Source organism: Pteronotus mesoamericanus, unplaced genomic scaffold, assembly GCF_021234165.1.
Source record: "Pteronotus mesoamericanus isolate MK-2021 breed Mesoamerican mustached bat unplaced genomic scaffold, CSHL_Meso_final contig_169, whole genome shotgun sequence".
Taxonomy (NCBI): Eukaryota; Metazoa; Chordata; class Mammalia; order Chiroptera; family Mormoopidae; genus Pteronotus; species Pteronotus mesoamericanus.
The window spans coordinates 27,135,906-27,152,456 of record NW_026555068.1 but is presented as its reverse complement, the minus strand read 5'-3'; the positions used below and the strand labels follow the sequence as shown (position 1 = coordinate 27,152,456).

The 16,551-nt window shown below is 57.3% G+C and overlaps 2 protein-coding genes across 2 annotated transcripts in view; one reads left to right on the top strand and one right to left on the bottom strand.

Annotated features, from left to right (window-relative positions):
- The window catches only part of ANGPT2 (angiopoietin 2), a 45,264-nt gene extending 34,184 nt beyond the window's left edge, over positions 1 to 11,080 (bottom strand). The window contains exon 1 of the mRNA XM_054566207.1: positions 10,793 to 11,080. Coding sequence (XP_054422182.1) covers positions 10,793 to 11,080 — 288 coding nt within the window. The remainder of the gene's footprint in view (positions 1 to 10,792) is intronic.
- Positions 1 to 16,154, top strand: part of MCPH1 (microcephalin 1) — a 108,787-nt gene extending 92,633 nt beyond the window's left edge. Inside the window, exon 13 of the mRNA XM_054566206.1 lies at positions 16,092 to 16,154. Within this exon, the coding sequence (XP_054422181.1) occupies positions 16,092 to 16,121 (30 nt within the window). The 3' untranslated portion in view covers positions 16,122 to 16,154. The remainder of the gene's footprint in view (positions 1 to 16,091) is intronic.
- Positions 16,155 to 16,551: the final 397 nt, after the last annotated feature.

Below are 16,551 nucleotides of genomic sequence, written 5' to 3'. Positions count from 1 at the left end.
AGGGGTCGGGGGGGCGCACGGGACGTGCGGGCGAGGGGTCGGGGGCGCACGGGACGTGGGAGGGAGGGGTCGGGGGCGCACGGGACGTGGGAGGGAGGGGTCGGGGGCGCACGAGAGGTAGCAAGCAGCAGGAGAGGTTTTCCTGTTCAGTTTTGTTTGCTTCAATTACAATGAGCCCCTCACTCCAGACTGCAGCAGGCAGGCACTGTGGCTGCTGGTGTGACTTGGTCTTGCCCCCTGCTGGCCCGTGACACTACCAGGGGTAGGAATCCTGGACAGCCTCCCCGGCTGTAGAAATCGGGTTTTGGATTCGCGTGGTCGGAATGCCAGCTGAAGCTCTGTGGCTCCGGGCCTTCGTTGAATCCCTTTGGCAGAAGGACATACATGGGAGTTGTGGCAGCTCTTGGGGTTCCAGTGCTGAGCGGATGGCCCCCCGGCATCTCGGCCCCTTTGGGGTGCACAGCTTGGCGGCCGAGGCCACACCCTGGAAGCCTTCCTCAGAGTGCACGCACCTCTGAACGCACCCGAGCCCTGCCCCAGAGTGTGCTCTGCAGCGGGGACTTCACTGGGAGACCGGTTGGTCTCGAAGCCACTCGGGGCAGCTCTGAGTCCATCCAGCCATGCAGATTCCAAAGGCAGCAGCACAGTGAGCACCGTGCACAGGCCTGTCCAGTGAGAAAGCGTGGTCATCCACACAGGGACGCAAGTGCCCACCGGCGGGGGGGCAGCGGGCCCACGGAGTGCAGCACGCTCCCGCGGTGAACGCCACCCGCAGTGGGAAGGGCAGGTCTCAGCACATGCCAGCAGGGGCGCGTCACCGCAAGTGTGAGACACAGGAAACGAAGACCTGCCGGGTTCCAGTGGCTTGAGCAGAACAAGCCTGTCGTGACCCAGGGCTAAGCAGAGCTGAACCACGGTGGGAGGGGGCGAGAGGGGGCAGGAGGGAGTGGGCGGCCATTGCACAAATCCCTGAAAAGTCATCGAGGTAGACGCTCAAGGTGTGCTCGTTTTATTCTAAGTTACACCCTGAAGAAAAGTAAGTGCTGGACTCTGTAGGACAGATGGCGCGGCTCGGAGCCAGGCGGGCGGGTGTCTGGACAGCCAAAGAGGCGAGGCTGGCGGGGAGTGGGGTTGCCGGTCAGCAGGGCTGCGTCCCACTTGCTCACGTGGGGATCCCTCCCCAGCCTTGAAGACACAGCCAAGGCTAGGCCTTGGTCTCCGGACCTCACGGGCTGCCATCGGCCGCTGGTGAGGCCCAGGTCTGGGGACACAGGACGGCGGCCGCCGTTGGCGCTGACACAGGTCGCAGCCATGTGTAGGGCTAAGCCACTGGGTTCTGCGTTGTCTGTCCGGGCTCCGGTCCCAGAGTGAAAGGGCAGAGCCGGGGAGCAGGCGGAGCGCCGCCAACCTGGCAGGGCCGTGAGGCCCGCGCTTCCGGGTTGAAACCCCCGCCCCGCAACCCCGGAACCCAGCCAGTCCCGTCGCCTCTCAGCTCTCCAGCTTGTTCCCCAGGCGAACCCAGAAGCAGCAACACCCGCCCAGAGGGTGCTTCACTCTCTCCCCTCGCTTGCCACGTCGGCCCTCGCTCCGGAGGCCAGGCTGGCTCAGCGCGTGGCTGCTGCGCGAGGTGTCGGGAGGGCAAGTGTCCGGGAAATGCGGCGAAGCCCGTCAGCTCTCCTGATGCGCACAGGAAGTGGGTGGCTTTTTATTGAATCTCTGGAATAGCTGTCACTGTACAGAGCTCTGGAGTAAAGGAATCAGTCATAGTCTGGCCAACTCTGTTGGTCTGATCCCAGCTGAGCCCGAGTTTCTTCTCTAAGTGGGGGGAGGGTGCACCTGAAGCAGGCCGTCGTGAAATTGAACGAGACAGTGTCGGCCCCGGTGTGCGCCCTGCGGTGCCAGCCGCCGTCATGGTGCGAGGCAGCTCGTCACCACTGTCATCTTACCGTAGCAACCACAGGGCGCCAACGGGAAAATGTCCTCGGTTTTGACCTCTAGCATCTGCTGTCTTCTGAACAGTGTCCTTTTGCAAGAACGCTGTAGACTTTCTAAACAAACAAGTGAATGACGCTGGCACTCCTGCCCTGAGCTGCAGACCCTGCAGTTTTAAAGAGGTGACAGAGGGGGCGGGGCCTGCGACGCTGACTCAGCACTCAGAGTCACTGATGAGGGTCCCAGACGAGCGGGAGAGTTGTTCATTCGTCAGGGATTTTCCTGCTCCTCTTTCTCCTCCAGGGACCGTTGGCATGAATGGGGGCAGCACTTGGGGTAAGAAGGGCGGAGGGACGAAGCGGTGTACTCCCAGTGAGCACTGGGCTTGCGGCTGCCACACCTGCAGGCCCTGCCGCCAGCTCGCCTCCTCACAGCCAGTAAACGCGACACATCGCACGCTGTCCCATCAGAGGGAAAAGCACCCATGGTGGTTTCGCTGTGCAGGTTGCAACCCGGAAGGGAGCCATATGTGAAAATCTGGACAATTAATTACACGTCGCAAAATGACCAATTGTCACGTGAGGAGGTAGTGTGCTGATAAACCTTGATTCTTTAACTTAGAATCTAATTACCCAACCATTACTGCGTTTAAGGGCACTTTACTGCTACAGTTGAGTTAAAACCAGTTCTGGTCAGGAGTTCCTCTTATTAACACTTTATTAAGTTAAAACTGGGTAAGATTTTCTTAAAGGAAATTTAAGAACATTCCCTAGTAGCTAAAAATAATTAGGAATTTCATCTACTTACGCTAAATGTTAAGCGTGGATGATTAACTTGTGGTTGGGATTTGGTTATTTTCTGTGATTCAGCAAAATACCTTCTCTCTAGCAGCATTTTTGCACCAGAATTTCCCATTAAATTTTGCTTAGAGAAGTTTTAAGCTACATCTGTATGTAATAGCTTCTCAGAGTTCCAGAGACTCAGTAGCAGTTGTTAACGCTCAGAGGAATGCTTCAGTCAGCATCAGACCAGTCCCTGTGATTGTCTAGCATAGAACCAAGGGGAACATGTCTGTGAGTCCGCAGAGTTAAGGGCAGAGAAGATGCTGTCAGGAGCCCCGAAGGACTTTTGAGTCTTTCTCCCGAGACATGCAGATTGGCTGGTTAACCCCAAGATCCTGCTCAGAAGGCAGCTTGGGGGTGTCCATGAACCTTCACGTAGTTCCTGCCTCCTTCTACTGCCCGAATGGAACGGACAGCGGAGCGGCTTTGCTCACAGCCTACTGAAAGCAGACATGACACAGACGAGGCTACCAGGCCCGGCCGTGCCTGTGGGCTCATGGGTTGGGGATGGGGAGGTGCGCGAGGCGCCGTGGGCAGCTGCGGAGCTGGGTGTTCTACAGAGGGGCCCTCAGCATGCGCTGTAAGTGCAGGCACGCGATGGGCACACTTAGCGTTGTCCTCCTCTGTGCAGAAAGGGGGTTCCTTGTCTCAGAATAAAGATGTGCTTTGACGTATCCACCTTAGAGGCCTAAAACCAGGTCGTTCAAGTTGATCAGAGTGAGTGGAACTACTCTCAGCACGCGATGCAGAGAAGGTCTGGATACGTGTGTTTCTGGTGTTGTCATTGGACTCCCAGCCCCAGTGTGACACCTGGCCCCCCTCAGGTCACCTGGAGCACAGACCAGTCATGCCCGAGGCCGCCACCGCAAGGCAGCAGCGGTGGGCTCAGCCAGTTACGGCAGTGAAATGAGGCAAGGTCGCTAGACAAACCTGAGGCTCATCGTGCTAAAAAAAAAAAAAGTGTTTTCCATGAGAGGAGGCGTCTGCAAAGGCTGCGTATACCATATAATTCCAACTCACTGACATTCTAGAAAAGACGGCTGCGGGGCAGGGGCCGGCCAGAGGTTGCGGCAGGGTGGGGGGCGGGGATGAGTAGGCCCCAGAGGGCTTTCGGGCAGGGAGTCTGCTCCGTGCTAGACAGTAACAGTGGATGTGTGTCATCACACCTTTGTCCAAACCCACAGAAGGTGCGAGAGCCGGAGGGAACCCCAAAGTGAAGTGTGGGCTGCGGGCGTAGACATGTTGGTGCAGGTTCACGGATGGTCCGCATGTCCCGCCGGGAGGGGATGCTGACAGTGGGGGAGGCTTGGGGGGAGGGCTGTGTGGGAAATCTCTCTGCCGCCCACACAGCTTTGCTGAGAACCCGAAACTGCTCTTTAAAAAGTCATTTACTGCACAGAACGAGGAGCTAGTGAAACCACAACAGCACGCCTCCGTTCTGCAGCCTCGGCGGCTCGCGCTGATCCAGCCCGCGCCCTCTGGCTCTGCAGTTCATTATCGCACAGGCCCCAGAGCTGGTAGAGGAGCCCGAGAGGCACGCGAATGACAACAGTGTGGCCTTGCGTACCTGTCCATGTCTTTGACTCTGGCCGGTTGTGTCCACACTCGCTCTGCTTTTGTTATAGAAGTGCCTGCGTCCCCAACTCAGGAGGAGGTGACCACAGTGTCCCCTCATTTGCCTCTGGCTAAGTCCCTGGGGCTGGCTGAGGCCAGAGGAGCCCCATGAAAGGGCCCTCGTCTTTTCCAGCTCCTCCTCCCTCCTCCACAGAGGCCGGCGCCAGGCCCCAGGCCCCAGGGCCCTCCGGCCTCACCCTCGCACGCAGACCCTGGGCCCTTCTGTCCCAAGCGCAGCTGGAGACAGCGGCCACCTCGGGGGGCCCACCCGGCACGCAGTTCCTGTCGAACCTGACAACCAAGAGGTGCTTTTTGAGACCAGCTCAGGGGCCCCCCAGTGCGGGCCCTGTTCAACCCCATGGTAAACGTCAGCTGGTGACACCAGGCTCACCCCAGGTCAGGCCTAATCCTCACCCCTGGCCTCTCCTGGAGGCCCACCCTGGAATGCTGGGCGGGGAGAGGGGGTTGGGGAGGGGGAGGGGCGGGCTGTCCCTGAGCTGAGCACCAGGTGAGCAAATGTTAACTAGTGTGGTCTAGATCAAAGAGGAACGCTTTGGGAAGTGGTAAACTGCTCCCCAAGACCTCTGTATCCTAGTATCTCCTTAAAAATCACCATTGTCCACAAACAAAAAAACAAACGTAAAATTATATTCAAATGGCAGGTTATATACTTTGTATATATAAAAGTATGTATATTCTTAACATACGTACTTTGTTATTTCTTTAAATATTAACTACTGGATGCGAGTACTTTGTAGTGTTGTTTGGGTAAAGATTCCAAAAGCAATTTATAGACACGTGAAAGTGTGTTCGAGGGGCGGGCAGAGCCGACTCTGGAGTGAGGTAGTTACTGCCCCCCCATCCCGGCTGGCCCTGCTGGGGCGTTAATTAGGTTCACCTGGGGCTGCAGAGGCACAGGCCAGGCTGAGCGGGCGGAAGGGAGGGTGATGGTCAAAGAGTTAGGCTCCCTTCTCTGGAGATTTCTAAGGGATTCCACATCCTTAGCTGGTGCAGGCCGAGATTAGGGTGAGAAAGGAAGGCGATTTCATGGGGGAATATCTCATTAAAATGTTAACTTAGACGCAGATGGCCAGCACCCCGGACTCACAGTTCAGCTCATGGTGCGTCCATTCCTTCGCTCTCAAACCACACAGACGCAGGCACCATCCTCATAACCCCAGTAAACGTGGAAGCTTGTATTCTCAAGTATTACCTGTGAAATTTTTGTATGCGGTTGCCTCACATCCTTGGGCTTTGTATTGTTTTCTCATTTTGCACAATAACATCATGCAGATGGCCAGGGTTTTGCGGGCTATTCCTGCGTGTAAAACGCTAGGTGGGGGTGCCCTCTCCTTTTTAATGTCATACGGGGGGCAGGCAGGTCACACGTGCCTCTCCTGGGCCTGAACTTCACCGGCCGGGACTTTCCAGTGGCTGTCACATTCAGAGGCCGCCCTCAGTCAGCATCCAGAAGAGGACTGTTACCCGAGGTGTGGTCTGTCGTCCTCTCTTGTCAGCATGTAATTGGTCTTTACTTCTCCGAACTGCCAGGTGGAATTTATGTGATTATTTCACGCCTAAGACGTTCCCCGTTGCTTTTTGTTCTCAGTAGCTCTGGTGCCCTCCCCACCCTCTCAAATGGGTGGCACCTCTCACCTGTGCACACCTGGTACCTGGTGCCCAGGCCGTCAGCTCAGCAGCTGTCCGGCGCCAAGGCTGCTGCAGGGTCAGGGATCCGGGGTCGTGCTGAGCCCGGGGTCCGGGGGGCGGTGCTCCTGTTAGTGCCTGCATGTCACCAAGGTCCTCAGCCTCTCAGACCCACTTCCCTTTTTACTCTCAATTAAAATGTATAAGTTGTCAGGTAGCTATAGGTGTATACGATATTAGAGTGTGTGCAGCACGTTTAGAACTAATCACACACCAGGAGGCACATACAGGCAGGAAGAACTGAGGGTGGTTATTTCAGAAAGGTGGGCGCATGCGTAGTGTTTCTGTGCATCCCGAGCACACTCCGCCTTCCCCTGTGGCCGTGCGTTACTCTGTAATCAGGAAGAACGAGCATCCGGAGACGGTTTGAATTGGGTTTCCTTTCGCAGAAGCGGCTTCAGCGTGGAGAGCAGCTGGCTCACCCCCCGCCCCCGCCCCTGGCTCTCTGCCCCTCGCTCATTCATCATTTTGTGCAGTGCTTGCCACCTTCTGTCACGCGTGTTATAACAAGAATGTGGTGCCAGAATGCAGGGCGTCCCCTGCCGGGGCCAGACCCTCAGTCATTCTGCCTCGCCGGCTCAGGCCCAGCCCCTGCCCAGACACGCACGGGCCTTCCGTAAATATTTGTGGGACAAAGGAATGAGCCTTAATGACACCTGTCGTGACGGAAAACCCCCCACGGTGGTGGGACGGACAGATAGGTTTTTACTCAAATGACGCTGAGGAACTAAGAAATAACACTCTATTTGTATTCATCTGCACTTCTCGGCAACAGTCCACAGTCCGGCCGGCCCCCTGGGGAAGTCCTGGCTTGGGCCGAGGCAGGGACACGCGTGCTGCTCTGTGTTTGCTTTTCTCTGCAGTAACCGTGCAAGACTTGGGCACTGCAACGCACCCTGGTGCCCACCTGGCCCGAGCCCGCAGGTGACGGCCGGACAGGCGCGACAGTGCCACGCTTGTGTTGTGGAGCTGAGGCTGTGAGCCGAGGTGTGGAAAGGGCAGGTCTTTCTGGGCCGCCTCCTTGCTCCCTATCAGGGACACGGTGTGGCTCGTGTGGCTCTGGTCCAATCAGAAGACTTCTAGGGCAGTTCAGGAGAAGGACCTTGCTGTCTGCTTTATTCAAGTCAAGGGAGGAACATCTAGTTTCTAAACGGAGAGTAAGCTATCCTGGAAGCTGTGTGCCCGGGCCTGTTTCCTGGCCCTTGTAGCGGCACCTACGGAGTTAAACCAGTACGGCCCCGCCCCCGTGTAATCAGCGGGCCGCTAGGCCACCAAGAGCACACCCTGCGTGTATGCTCCTATGCCGCCCGGAGTCAGCACTTAGTATAGTTTATATACTGTGCTCCGTGTCTTGCTTAATATAGTAAACATTGTATTATACTTGCATTTTCTAAAGTTAAATACATTGTACTTGCCCTACCATAGTGAAACTTTAATCGCATGTCCATCCCTTGCCATATGTTGCTAATATAGAGGGGTTAATCGGCTTGTCTGAACACAGCCAGTTTGCTTCGGACACTGAACAGCCACATCTCGTGATTCAGGACGCGACAGATGCTCCCCACGGGTGCCGGGGCCCTGAGCTGTGGGGGTGGGGGGTGGTTCTTTCCACTAAGAAACCAAGCACGGGGGTGTTTTGCAGCCGCACATGATGAGCGCGCACTCACACACATCCACACGCTCACACACGCACACCCACACCCTCACATGCTCACAGGCGGCCGGGCGGGGGCGGGGGCGGGGGCGGGGGCTGCAGTGCAGGCGAGCCTCGCCCCCAGCCCCTCCCGTGGACAGCAGTTGTGTTTTCAGGAGCAAAACCACCTAGTCCCCGCAGAGCGACTGACGAGGAACAGCTCTCATACCTCATTAAAAGTCCTCAGATCTTAGGTTTAAAGGAAGCAAAGGATCTGAATTCAGGTTAGCAGTTTCCAGCCTGTGCTTCTGTCCTAAAAAAAACCCTGTGAAGGGACCGAGGAAGTGTCCGCCTCAAGTTCACAGGCATTCGCTGTATTTTTCAAAACAGCCTGTGTCTGAGCACAATGGACTTCGCAGTTGTTTACAAATGGAAGGTGTTCATCAGCGTGAAAGAGTTGTTTATTTCCGTTCCCTGTTTCCTGCGTCGGGGGGAAAACATGTGGCTGCCTAGCAAGGCAGCACCCACTGTATTAGGCTGCTCACCGGTCTCCATGAAGCAAGCTCAGCATCTGAGGCAGAGGCGTAGCGCCCTAGCAGATCCGCGGGGCGCCGCGGCGCTTGGCGAGCACCCGCTCTGAGGGCATCTCCGCCCACTCGGCCGCCGCGCCAGCCGCCCCGCACTGCTCACCCATGCCCCCACCCTGGTTCACGAGGCGGCACTCCCCTTGCCCGGCAGGGGACAGTGGCAGAGTGGCATCTCTGCTGAAGTGCAAATCAGCTTTCTAAGTCCAAGTCCCGAGGCGGCACCGACCGCTCAGGAGATGAAACCTTGTCATCTGCCCTGAGACTCACCAGAGACTGGGACTGGGTCTCCTTCCTGATGAGTTTTCTTGAAAGCTTAAAGGTCTCTCCCTTCACTGCTCCCCCCGCCCCCATTTTCAGTATTGGTCAGGGAGAGAAAGGAAATATGGAAATGAAAATACATAAATAAACGTCTCTAAAGGAAAGGAAGTGTGGGAAATGAAACGCGCAGAGGGTGCTTTTTCTTTCTGTGGTGACCTGTCAGCAGGTGTGAGAGCATGCGGGCCCTTTCATCGCTGGCTTATCTGTCACCCCATTCTATACTGTGTCCTCCCTTAGGAGACGAGCAGTGTCTATTATCGCAGGTGACAAAACACAGAAGGGTAAAACAGAGCGCCTACACGCAGTCGCTCTGCATGGGATCCTGTTTGCTCTTTTGCTGCTTTTCCCAAACCAGAAGCTGGTAAACCGAGGGAGAATGCAAACAGACTTTCTCAGGTGCACGGCACCCCGCTGGGCCGGGGAGCAGGTGCTGGGCCGGAGCAAAGATAAACATTAAGTCATTCTTGGTGATAGTTAGCCAGGTAGCTAATGAAGGAATTCAGAAATACCACTGTGCCACTGTTCAAATATTTACTCATTCAACCTGGGAAGGAAAAAAATGTGGGTCACATAATGTAGATTTCCTTGTCCTTTTCCTTCTTTAAACAGAGTCTCAAAGGTCCCAGAGAATGGGCTGTTTGTCTAAGGAAGAAATTCGAGCCTGGCTTCTGGAGTTTCAGGTGGACCTCATGTGGGCCTCATTAACAAATGCCGTTTAGCAGCCTTGGACTGGGCAAAACATTCTGTTACGTTTCCAGGCTGTTTATCTCAGAAGATGACTTACCAGCCGGCAGATTAGAGTGTTGACTAGAGGGGCGGGTAGTTCTCCCTCCCTGCCCGTGGCCGCTGGCCCTGCACTGTGAGTCCTGAGGATGCTCCTGGCCCGAGCGCGATCAGGCTGGCGGGACAGTTGGCGGGGGGTACAGGGACGGGCAGGAATCGAGAAGGCAGGTTTGTCTCCCAAATACTTGAACCTGCATTGCGCATACTGTGAGCCAGTTTAACGTTATTCCTCACACCCCTGTGAGTGTGAGAAGGTTTAAACAGAGCAGACGGCAGGGGCATTCTCAGGAAAAGAGAGGAACCAACTGGAAAATTACCCAAAGGGACAGTGCTTAGAGAGGTATCACTAATGAGTTTTATGGGCCAGGTTGGCCTCTCAGGCAGGTTTCTGTGGTTTCTGTTCTTTGATCTGAAGCGACCCCTCCTGCCCCGTGAATGCGGCGCAACAGCGCTCATTCATTCAGGCTCGGGCTCTGTGGCGAACGCAGTCCTCTCCCCTCTGAAGACAGCAGAGTTAATGAGAAATGCAGATCAGGAGCCCAGACCTGTTCTGAGATTCAGAGGAGGTGTCCTAACAGAAAGTTCACGGTGGCATGAAAGACTGATCGTAATCACACTCTTCTGGGGCAAAGTTGTGAATGAGGCGAAGCAGCTTGTTAAAGTTCCTGTGTGGCTTTGAATAGTCACATCCTCCAGCCTGCAAGCAGGCGGTGGAAAGCATTCTCACCCCTGATGACCCTCCTGTGAATACGTGTAGTCCACGCAAAGTCAGACGCCCGGAGGTCGGGGTTGTGCCCGAACAGCTCCTGGGTCGACCTGAGAGCCCGGCCGCCTCGTCCCAGCATCGGCGCAGCCCGCCCGCCCCGTGCCCCGTCCCCCACGCGTCCCCTTCAAAGCCAGCGCGGGCCCTGCAGGGGCTGCGGCACTGCAGCCCCCGACCCTGGGAGAGCTAACCCTTCCACCAGTGACAGCCCTGGGCGGGGGGCAGGGGGAGCCCTGGGGTTCTGAGGAACAGAAGAGCTGCTTTATTTAATTTCCTCTCCTTTGCTAAGGGCCATGGTCTATTTTAGTAAATGAATTCAGGAAATTGGTAAAGCCTTTTCCTCCGCCGTTATGTATCCGTAATTAACAGGATTGCCGCGTTTTTCCTGGCTCGGGGCTGCCGCTCCGGCCCCCCTCCAGGCTGCAGCCGGGGGCCGGCTGCCTGCGTGCCCCTCCGCGTCGTTCGGAAGCTTCCCCACTGCGGGGCTCGCTCTCTGTCCGCCGCCCTGGCACTATTTTCACATCACGCCTCCCCCTGCCCCACGCGCCAGCCCCCACCCGGGCGAGGGCAGGAGCCGTCCTTCCCCGTGCTCGCCCCTCGGGCGCCCCCCTACCTTCATGAGCCACTGGGTGTTGTTCTCCATGATGCTTTCCAGCGCCTGCAGCCTCTGCACCGAGTCGTCGTAGTCCAGCGGCGCGTCCCTCTGCACCGCATTGGACACGTAGGGGCCGGCGGGCGTGCGGCAGTTGTCTGCCTCGGGCAGCAGGAACGTGTAGCTGCAGGCGCCGTGCTGCACCTGGTACTGCCTCCTCCCGACGCCGTCCATGCTCCTCCGAAAGCTGCTGTAGGCGGCAGCCAGGGCCAGGTCCCAGCCCAGGGCAAAAAAAACAACCCGCCACATTCTTTCCCTCTGGGGCAGCGAGGCGGCCGCTCAGCAGGCTCCGGGGCGCATGGGAGCCGGTCCGCCGCGCCGCTCGCAGACGCAGGGCTCAGCCGCCCAGTCAAGGTCCGCGCATGGAAGCCTGTCCCCACTTCCCGGCGGCAGGCTCGGGGTCTGTCCTGCCGTGAGCTGTTAGGCTGCTGCAGGGAGGCTGTCAGGCTGCTCACTGGGGACGGCTGCGTTTGCCTCCCGATCAGAGTTGATGCTTCTTTGTTTCTCTGCCCCCCCGATTCTGCCGTGTCAGGATCCGAATCAATCACCCTCCTTCCCTTATATGATAAGTTGATAAGAGCAGCCAGACATGTGCAGCGAGCTGCTCCGCCCTCCTGGCTTGTCCGATATCTTCCTGTAGGGGGTCAGCAGCCAGGCAACAGGAAAAACCCCAGCCCCGTGCGTGCCTCCCAGCCCGGGCTGCGCCGCAGAAGCCCTCTGGGAAGCGCGCTCCCAGCCCCTGGGCATTTGGGAGGCACACCCCAGCTGGGTGTTTCCTCGAGAGCCCTGCGCTGCCGTCTGAGCCCCCGGCCGAGCGCAGCTGGTCCCAGAGCTGAGCAATAACTTGAAAGCACAATGAAGGTTCCTGTTTTTTCCTTTAGGAATAGAAATGCTACAAATATGTCAGGACTTTGGTTTATTTTCGTTATTACAAACAAAGAGGAAGAAGCCTTGCTCTCGTAAATTCTGCTGTTGCAAAGAGGGAAGGCAGGCTCGGGGGTTCCTTGATTTCTGAACTGTCAGCTGAGGGCAGAGTTTCCATTTTCAGACCGTTTGATAGGACGGTTGAGATTTATTAAATCACGTTAGGGAGGTCGGCTTCCGAGCTCTGACATCTAATCTTTTCAACAGAATACCCACTTCCATATTCAAAATAAACCTAAAATAGACTGATGAAGGGTCCCTTAAATTACAGTCGACAGGGGAGTCAGGGCTTGCTGAGAGGGTGTGGAGAGAGGAGCACACAAACTCCTTTTGTAGACCAGGATTTGCCCGCATCCTCTCGCCTTGTAATGTACTTTCCAGGATCAGCTACATCCATCCCATTCGACCCTGAACTCAGACAGATCACCTCCCCTTTTTGATTAAGTGCCGAAGTCCTCACGTGTGAACATCAGGAGCCGCACTAGCTGACCGGACTTCCCTGTGTCAGTCCCGTGGCCCCGCAAGCCCTCCGGGTGGCCTCCTTAGTAAGTAACACGGAGCACTTGTGGGAGAACAGTCTGCTGCCGCCCAGCTGGGGCACAGGGCAGGGAAGCGGTCCCAGGCGTCACCTCAGGGCACGGGGCCTGCTCCTCGCCCTCAGTGGCTGGGACCTGGCGGCCACCGGTGTCCGTCCGTGTCATGCGAGATCAGCCACCTGACTAAGGGGCCACACACTGGACCTGACACGTTCAGGGGCGGGGCGAGGGTCCTCCGTGGTGGCCTCACAGACTCTGAGACCAGAAGCAGCCACAAAGATGGGTCTGCACAAATTCCTACTGAGAGTGGGCCCCAGTGGTGGTCCTGCCCAAAGGCGGCTGTCCTCTCATGTCTAAGAGGGTCCCTGTCCCTTTGCAAAAGCGGAGGGATCTCCCCAGACTGCTTGGGCAGCCCCCCCGCCCCGCCGAGCGAGAGGCCGCAGATCTCGCTGTTCCCTCATCCCGGAATGCCATCTCTGATTCGGCGCGGTTACTTACTAACCCTCCCACCCCCACCCGCGTGAAAGGCGTACCTGTCCTTTTTACTTTGTGTCCAGTCCCAGAGGTTTCCCCGCTTTGCTTTCCCCCACCTCCCCAGCCTGCCCCCCATGGGATTCGCGTAGCGCGCCCCCTTCACTCGCCCCGTCGACTCTGACAGCTGAGACAAGCTGCGAACCCTGGCTGGTGTGGCTTGGTTGGCTGGGCGTCAGTGCGTGACCCCAAACCTTGCTGGTTGCATTCCCGGTCAGGGCACGAGCCTGGGGTGCAAGAGACAGCCGATCACTGTTTCTCTCGCACATTGACGTTTCTCTCCCTCTCTTTCACCCTCCCTTCCCCCCTCTCTAAAAATAAATAAATAAATATTTCTTTTTAGAAAAAGCTGCAAAGCTGCCACTCTCCAGAGCAGTCTCTCAGTCCATTGCGATTTTGCTTCCCAGCAAGTGTCATCAGTTTGCCTCAAACTCATAAAAGTTCTGTGCAGGTCTGGACTTCTTACGTCGACATGGGAGTACATAATTATGATTCACTTCTTGGGGGAATGTGGAATTGTATGGTGAGTTCAGTTCTCCTGGGAAGTGTTTCCAAGAGATTTCACTAGACCTTTATTTAAGAACATTCCTCCTGCTCATGGGCTGGTTCCTAGGTAACTTCTGGGGCAGAGTTCATCCCCTGAAGGCCATGAACTTTGGTGGGAAAAGGTGCTTGTTTCTCACCAAGCTCGAACTGAAACGCCGCTTTTCCTTGAACTGCGAGTAGGTCGCAGCGGCAGCTCAGGTCGGTGGCGTTCTCATCCACAGAAATCAGAGGTATTTTTCCCCGGATCTCCCGGCTGTCACGGGTGTGCAGCGCCGCATCCCTATCCGACCGGTCCTCGGACGGGCCTCGTCGTTCCTTGTCTGAGTGAAGCAGCACCGGTTGCTTTCTGCAGGGGGCCACGCAGGCTGGGACGGGGGGCCCTGTTCCTGCAGGCCGCAAGCATGGGTGCTGTGCCTGTCTGCCCCCTGAACGGAAACCGTGAGCAGAGAGCCGGGGCGGGGCTCTGGGCCGGCCAGGGGCCAGCGCACTGTTTCTGCGAAGGGTGGAATAGTGGACGTCTTACTTTGTACCAGCCATGCAGACGCTGAAATTTGAATTTCTTCTGGTTCCCATGTATCATGAAGTATCCTTTCCTGGATTTTCTTTAACCACTTAGAAATGTGAAGGTCATTCCCAGCTCACTGGCCATTCACAACGGACCGTGGGCTGCCGCCTGGCCACCCCAGAGGTAGAGCCTCGGGGAGGCCCACAGGGGCGGCGCGGGGCGGGGCGGGGTGGCGCGGCTGGTCTGCGGGCCTGGCCGTGGGAACTGCCCTCTCCCATGCCTCCGACCATAGCCCAGCTTCTTAGGGAACTGAGAAGCAGGGCCTGCCCAGGGGGAGTGACTTGTGACGGGCAGGAGCATTGGCCAAGGAGAAAGTGCCATTTGGCTCTGGGTCTGAAGTGCAAGGCCAGCAGGACGTGCTGGGTCAGCGGCCCCAGTGGAGAAGGACCTCCCACTCAGGCAGGGTCAGGCTGCCCACCCACTCATGGCCACCGGGGAAGGCAGGCGGACCTGCAAGCACCCTGCGGCCCCGCGGGGCACCAAGAGGACCCCTAGGAGGAGGGAGAGGGCAGGTTGGGGTGGGAGCCGGGGGCTGGGGTTGTGCCAGGGGCCAGCTGTCACCCCGGGCCCCGGCCCAGACTCGCCTTGTACTGGGAGGTCTCTGTCCCCGGAGCGCGTGCCACTGGCTGCGCTGCAGAGCCTTTGTTCACCATCTGCTGAGGGCATCAAAAAGACCAGGCCTTCAGCCTCCCCGAGCAAGGCGGTCTGCATCTCCAGGACCTTGGACAAAGGCCCCTCGGCCACAGCTCACCCTGGGGAGCCAAAGGCTGTGTCCCTGGCTGAGGCCCCCCAACCCTCGGGGATGCCCATGCGCCCGTGGAGATGGAGACCTTCTCTTACCTGGATCAGGAATGGGCTCAACCTCCGTCACTGGAAGCCGGTCCTCCTGGGCGGTCCATGTGGCTCTCGGACTTCTGCCCGTCTGAACGGCGTCTCAGAGTCAGCAACCAGAAGACACCACTCTTAAATCAGCACAGAGCCCGGACGGCCGGAGTTTCTGAGGTGGCCCAATGGCTTCGACCATTGTCCAGTGGGTCATGCACCTTACTGTCCCGTGCCTGGTGGGACAGATGAGGGGACGGATCACCTGGTCCAGGGAGAAGGGGTATTGCTTTCTGAGCCGTTGACATCCTAGTAAGCATGCTGGACGGGTGTGGATGTCGGGGAGCCCGCATCCAACTGCGAGGCGCACGGGAAGCACTCGGGCACGCTCGGGGAGGTTGCCTCTGGCAACCGTTGCACATTTTGTGCCATAGTTTTGTATTTTTAAAAATTATTTCTTTAAAGATTTTTTAAATCTTCACCTGAGGATATATTTATTAATTTTTAGAGAGATGGGGAGGAAAGAGAGAGAAATATTGATCGGCTGCTTCCCATACACTCCTGACCGCAAATCAAACCGCATTTTGGAACACAGATCATGCCACAGCCAACGGAGCCACCTGGCCAGGGCTGGGCCGGAGTCTTTTCCCATCTCATCTGCGAGCACATGCTCCGGATGTGGGCCGTGTCGCCCGGCACAGCATGCCTGCCCTTGTCACGTCCCCGCAGCCCGCCAGCCTCGGACCTGGTGCCCGGGGGGGCCCACGTGGCCAGGGTGACCCCAGTTTCGGGAATGTGCTGCATCGCCAGAGGAGGCATTCTTGGCGCTGAAACACCTACCCTGAGAAGCGAGGCTGGGACATGGCGTCGAGGTGTGGCTCTTGGCCGACAGTTGGGCACATGCGGGACTCTGGGCACGTGGCGCACTGGCGCAAGCAGGGGCCACAGGAACACCTTGTCCGCCTCCCTCCCAGCCAGGCCTCAGACTCAGTGAAAGCAGTCCACACGCTTCCGTACAAGTAACATTCGGAGTGCATGCAAGGCCATGAGCGGGTTCCCCGGACATACACTTGTTAGAGAAAAGGTTACTTTTACTACTTTCCCCCCCCCCAAAATCGTGTGCAATAGTGAATGAGAACTGAAGAAGAAGGCACAACTCACCAAAAAAAAAAAAAAAAAAAGTCCAGCTTTCTGAAAGCAGGCCCTCTGCCTTGTGACTCTATTGTGACGATCAGGGCGGATCTCCGCTTCAGCCTTTCGGAGGGCGTGGGGCCAGCCTGAAGGCCCCCAAACCTCCCAGAGCCGTTCACAAAAACCGGGTGTTGCCTCTCTGCAGATCAGCTGCTCGTGCATCTGGCAGCCTTGAGAGAGAATTCCCAGCCCTGGGATTTGAAAAAGCACCAAAGGAAAAGCCGCTTAAAGTGACCGTGAAGACAGAAAGAAGTGTCAGTGTGAACACACAGAGGCAACCCCGGGAGGTAAACCTCAGCCCGGCCACAGGTGTGGGGCCCGGCTTGGGTGGGGGGTGGGGGGGGCAGAGCACGCACCTGTGCCTGTCTTTGGCACGCGGGCTGGTGGCTTTAAAGCAGCGGTGTTACCCCGACTTCAAGGCCTGCGCAGCCTTCCTTGGAGGGGACGAGATGCCCCGCATGTCGGCCGCCCCCTCTGCGTGGCACCGTCACACATCCCCAGGGTCCATTTTACTGATCAAGACTTTCTGTGGCCTTGGTCACCCTGAGCTGGAGCCACCGGGTCACCAGGGGGCCCGCCCTGACCTGCTCCCATCTCCTGGCCCC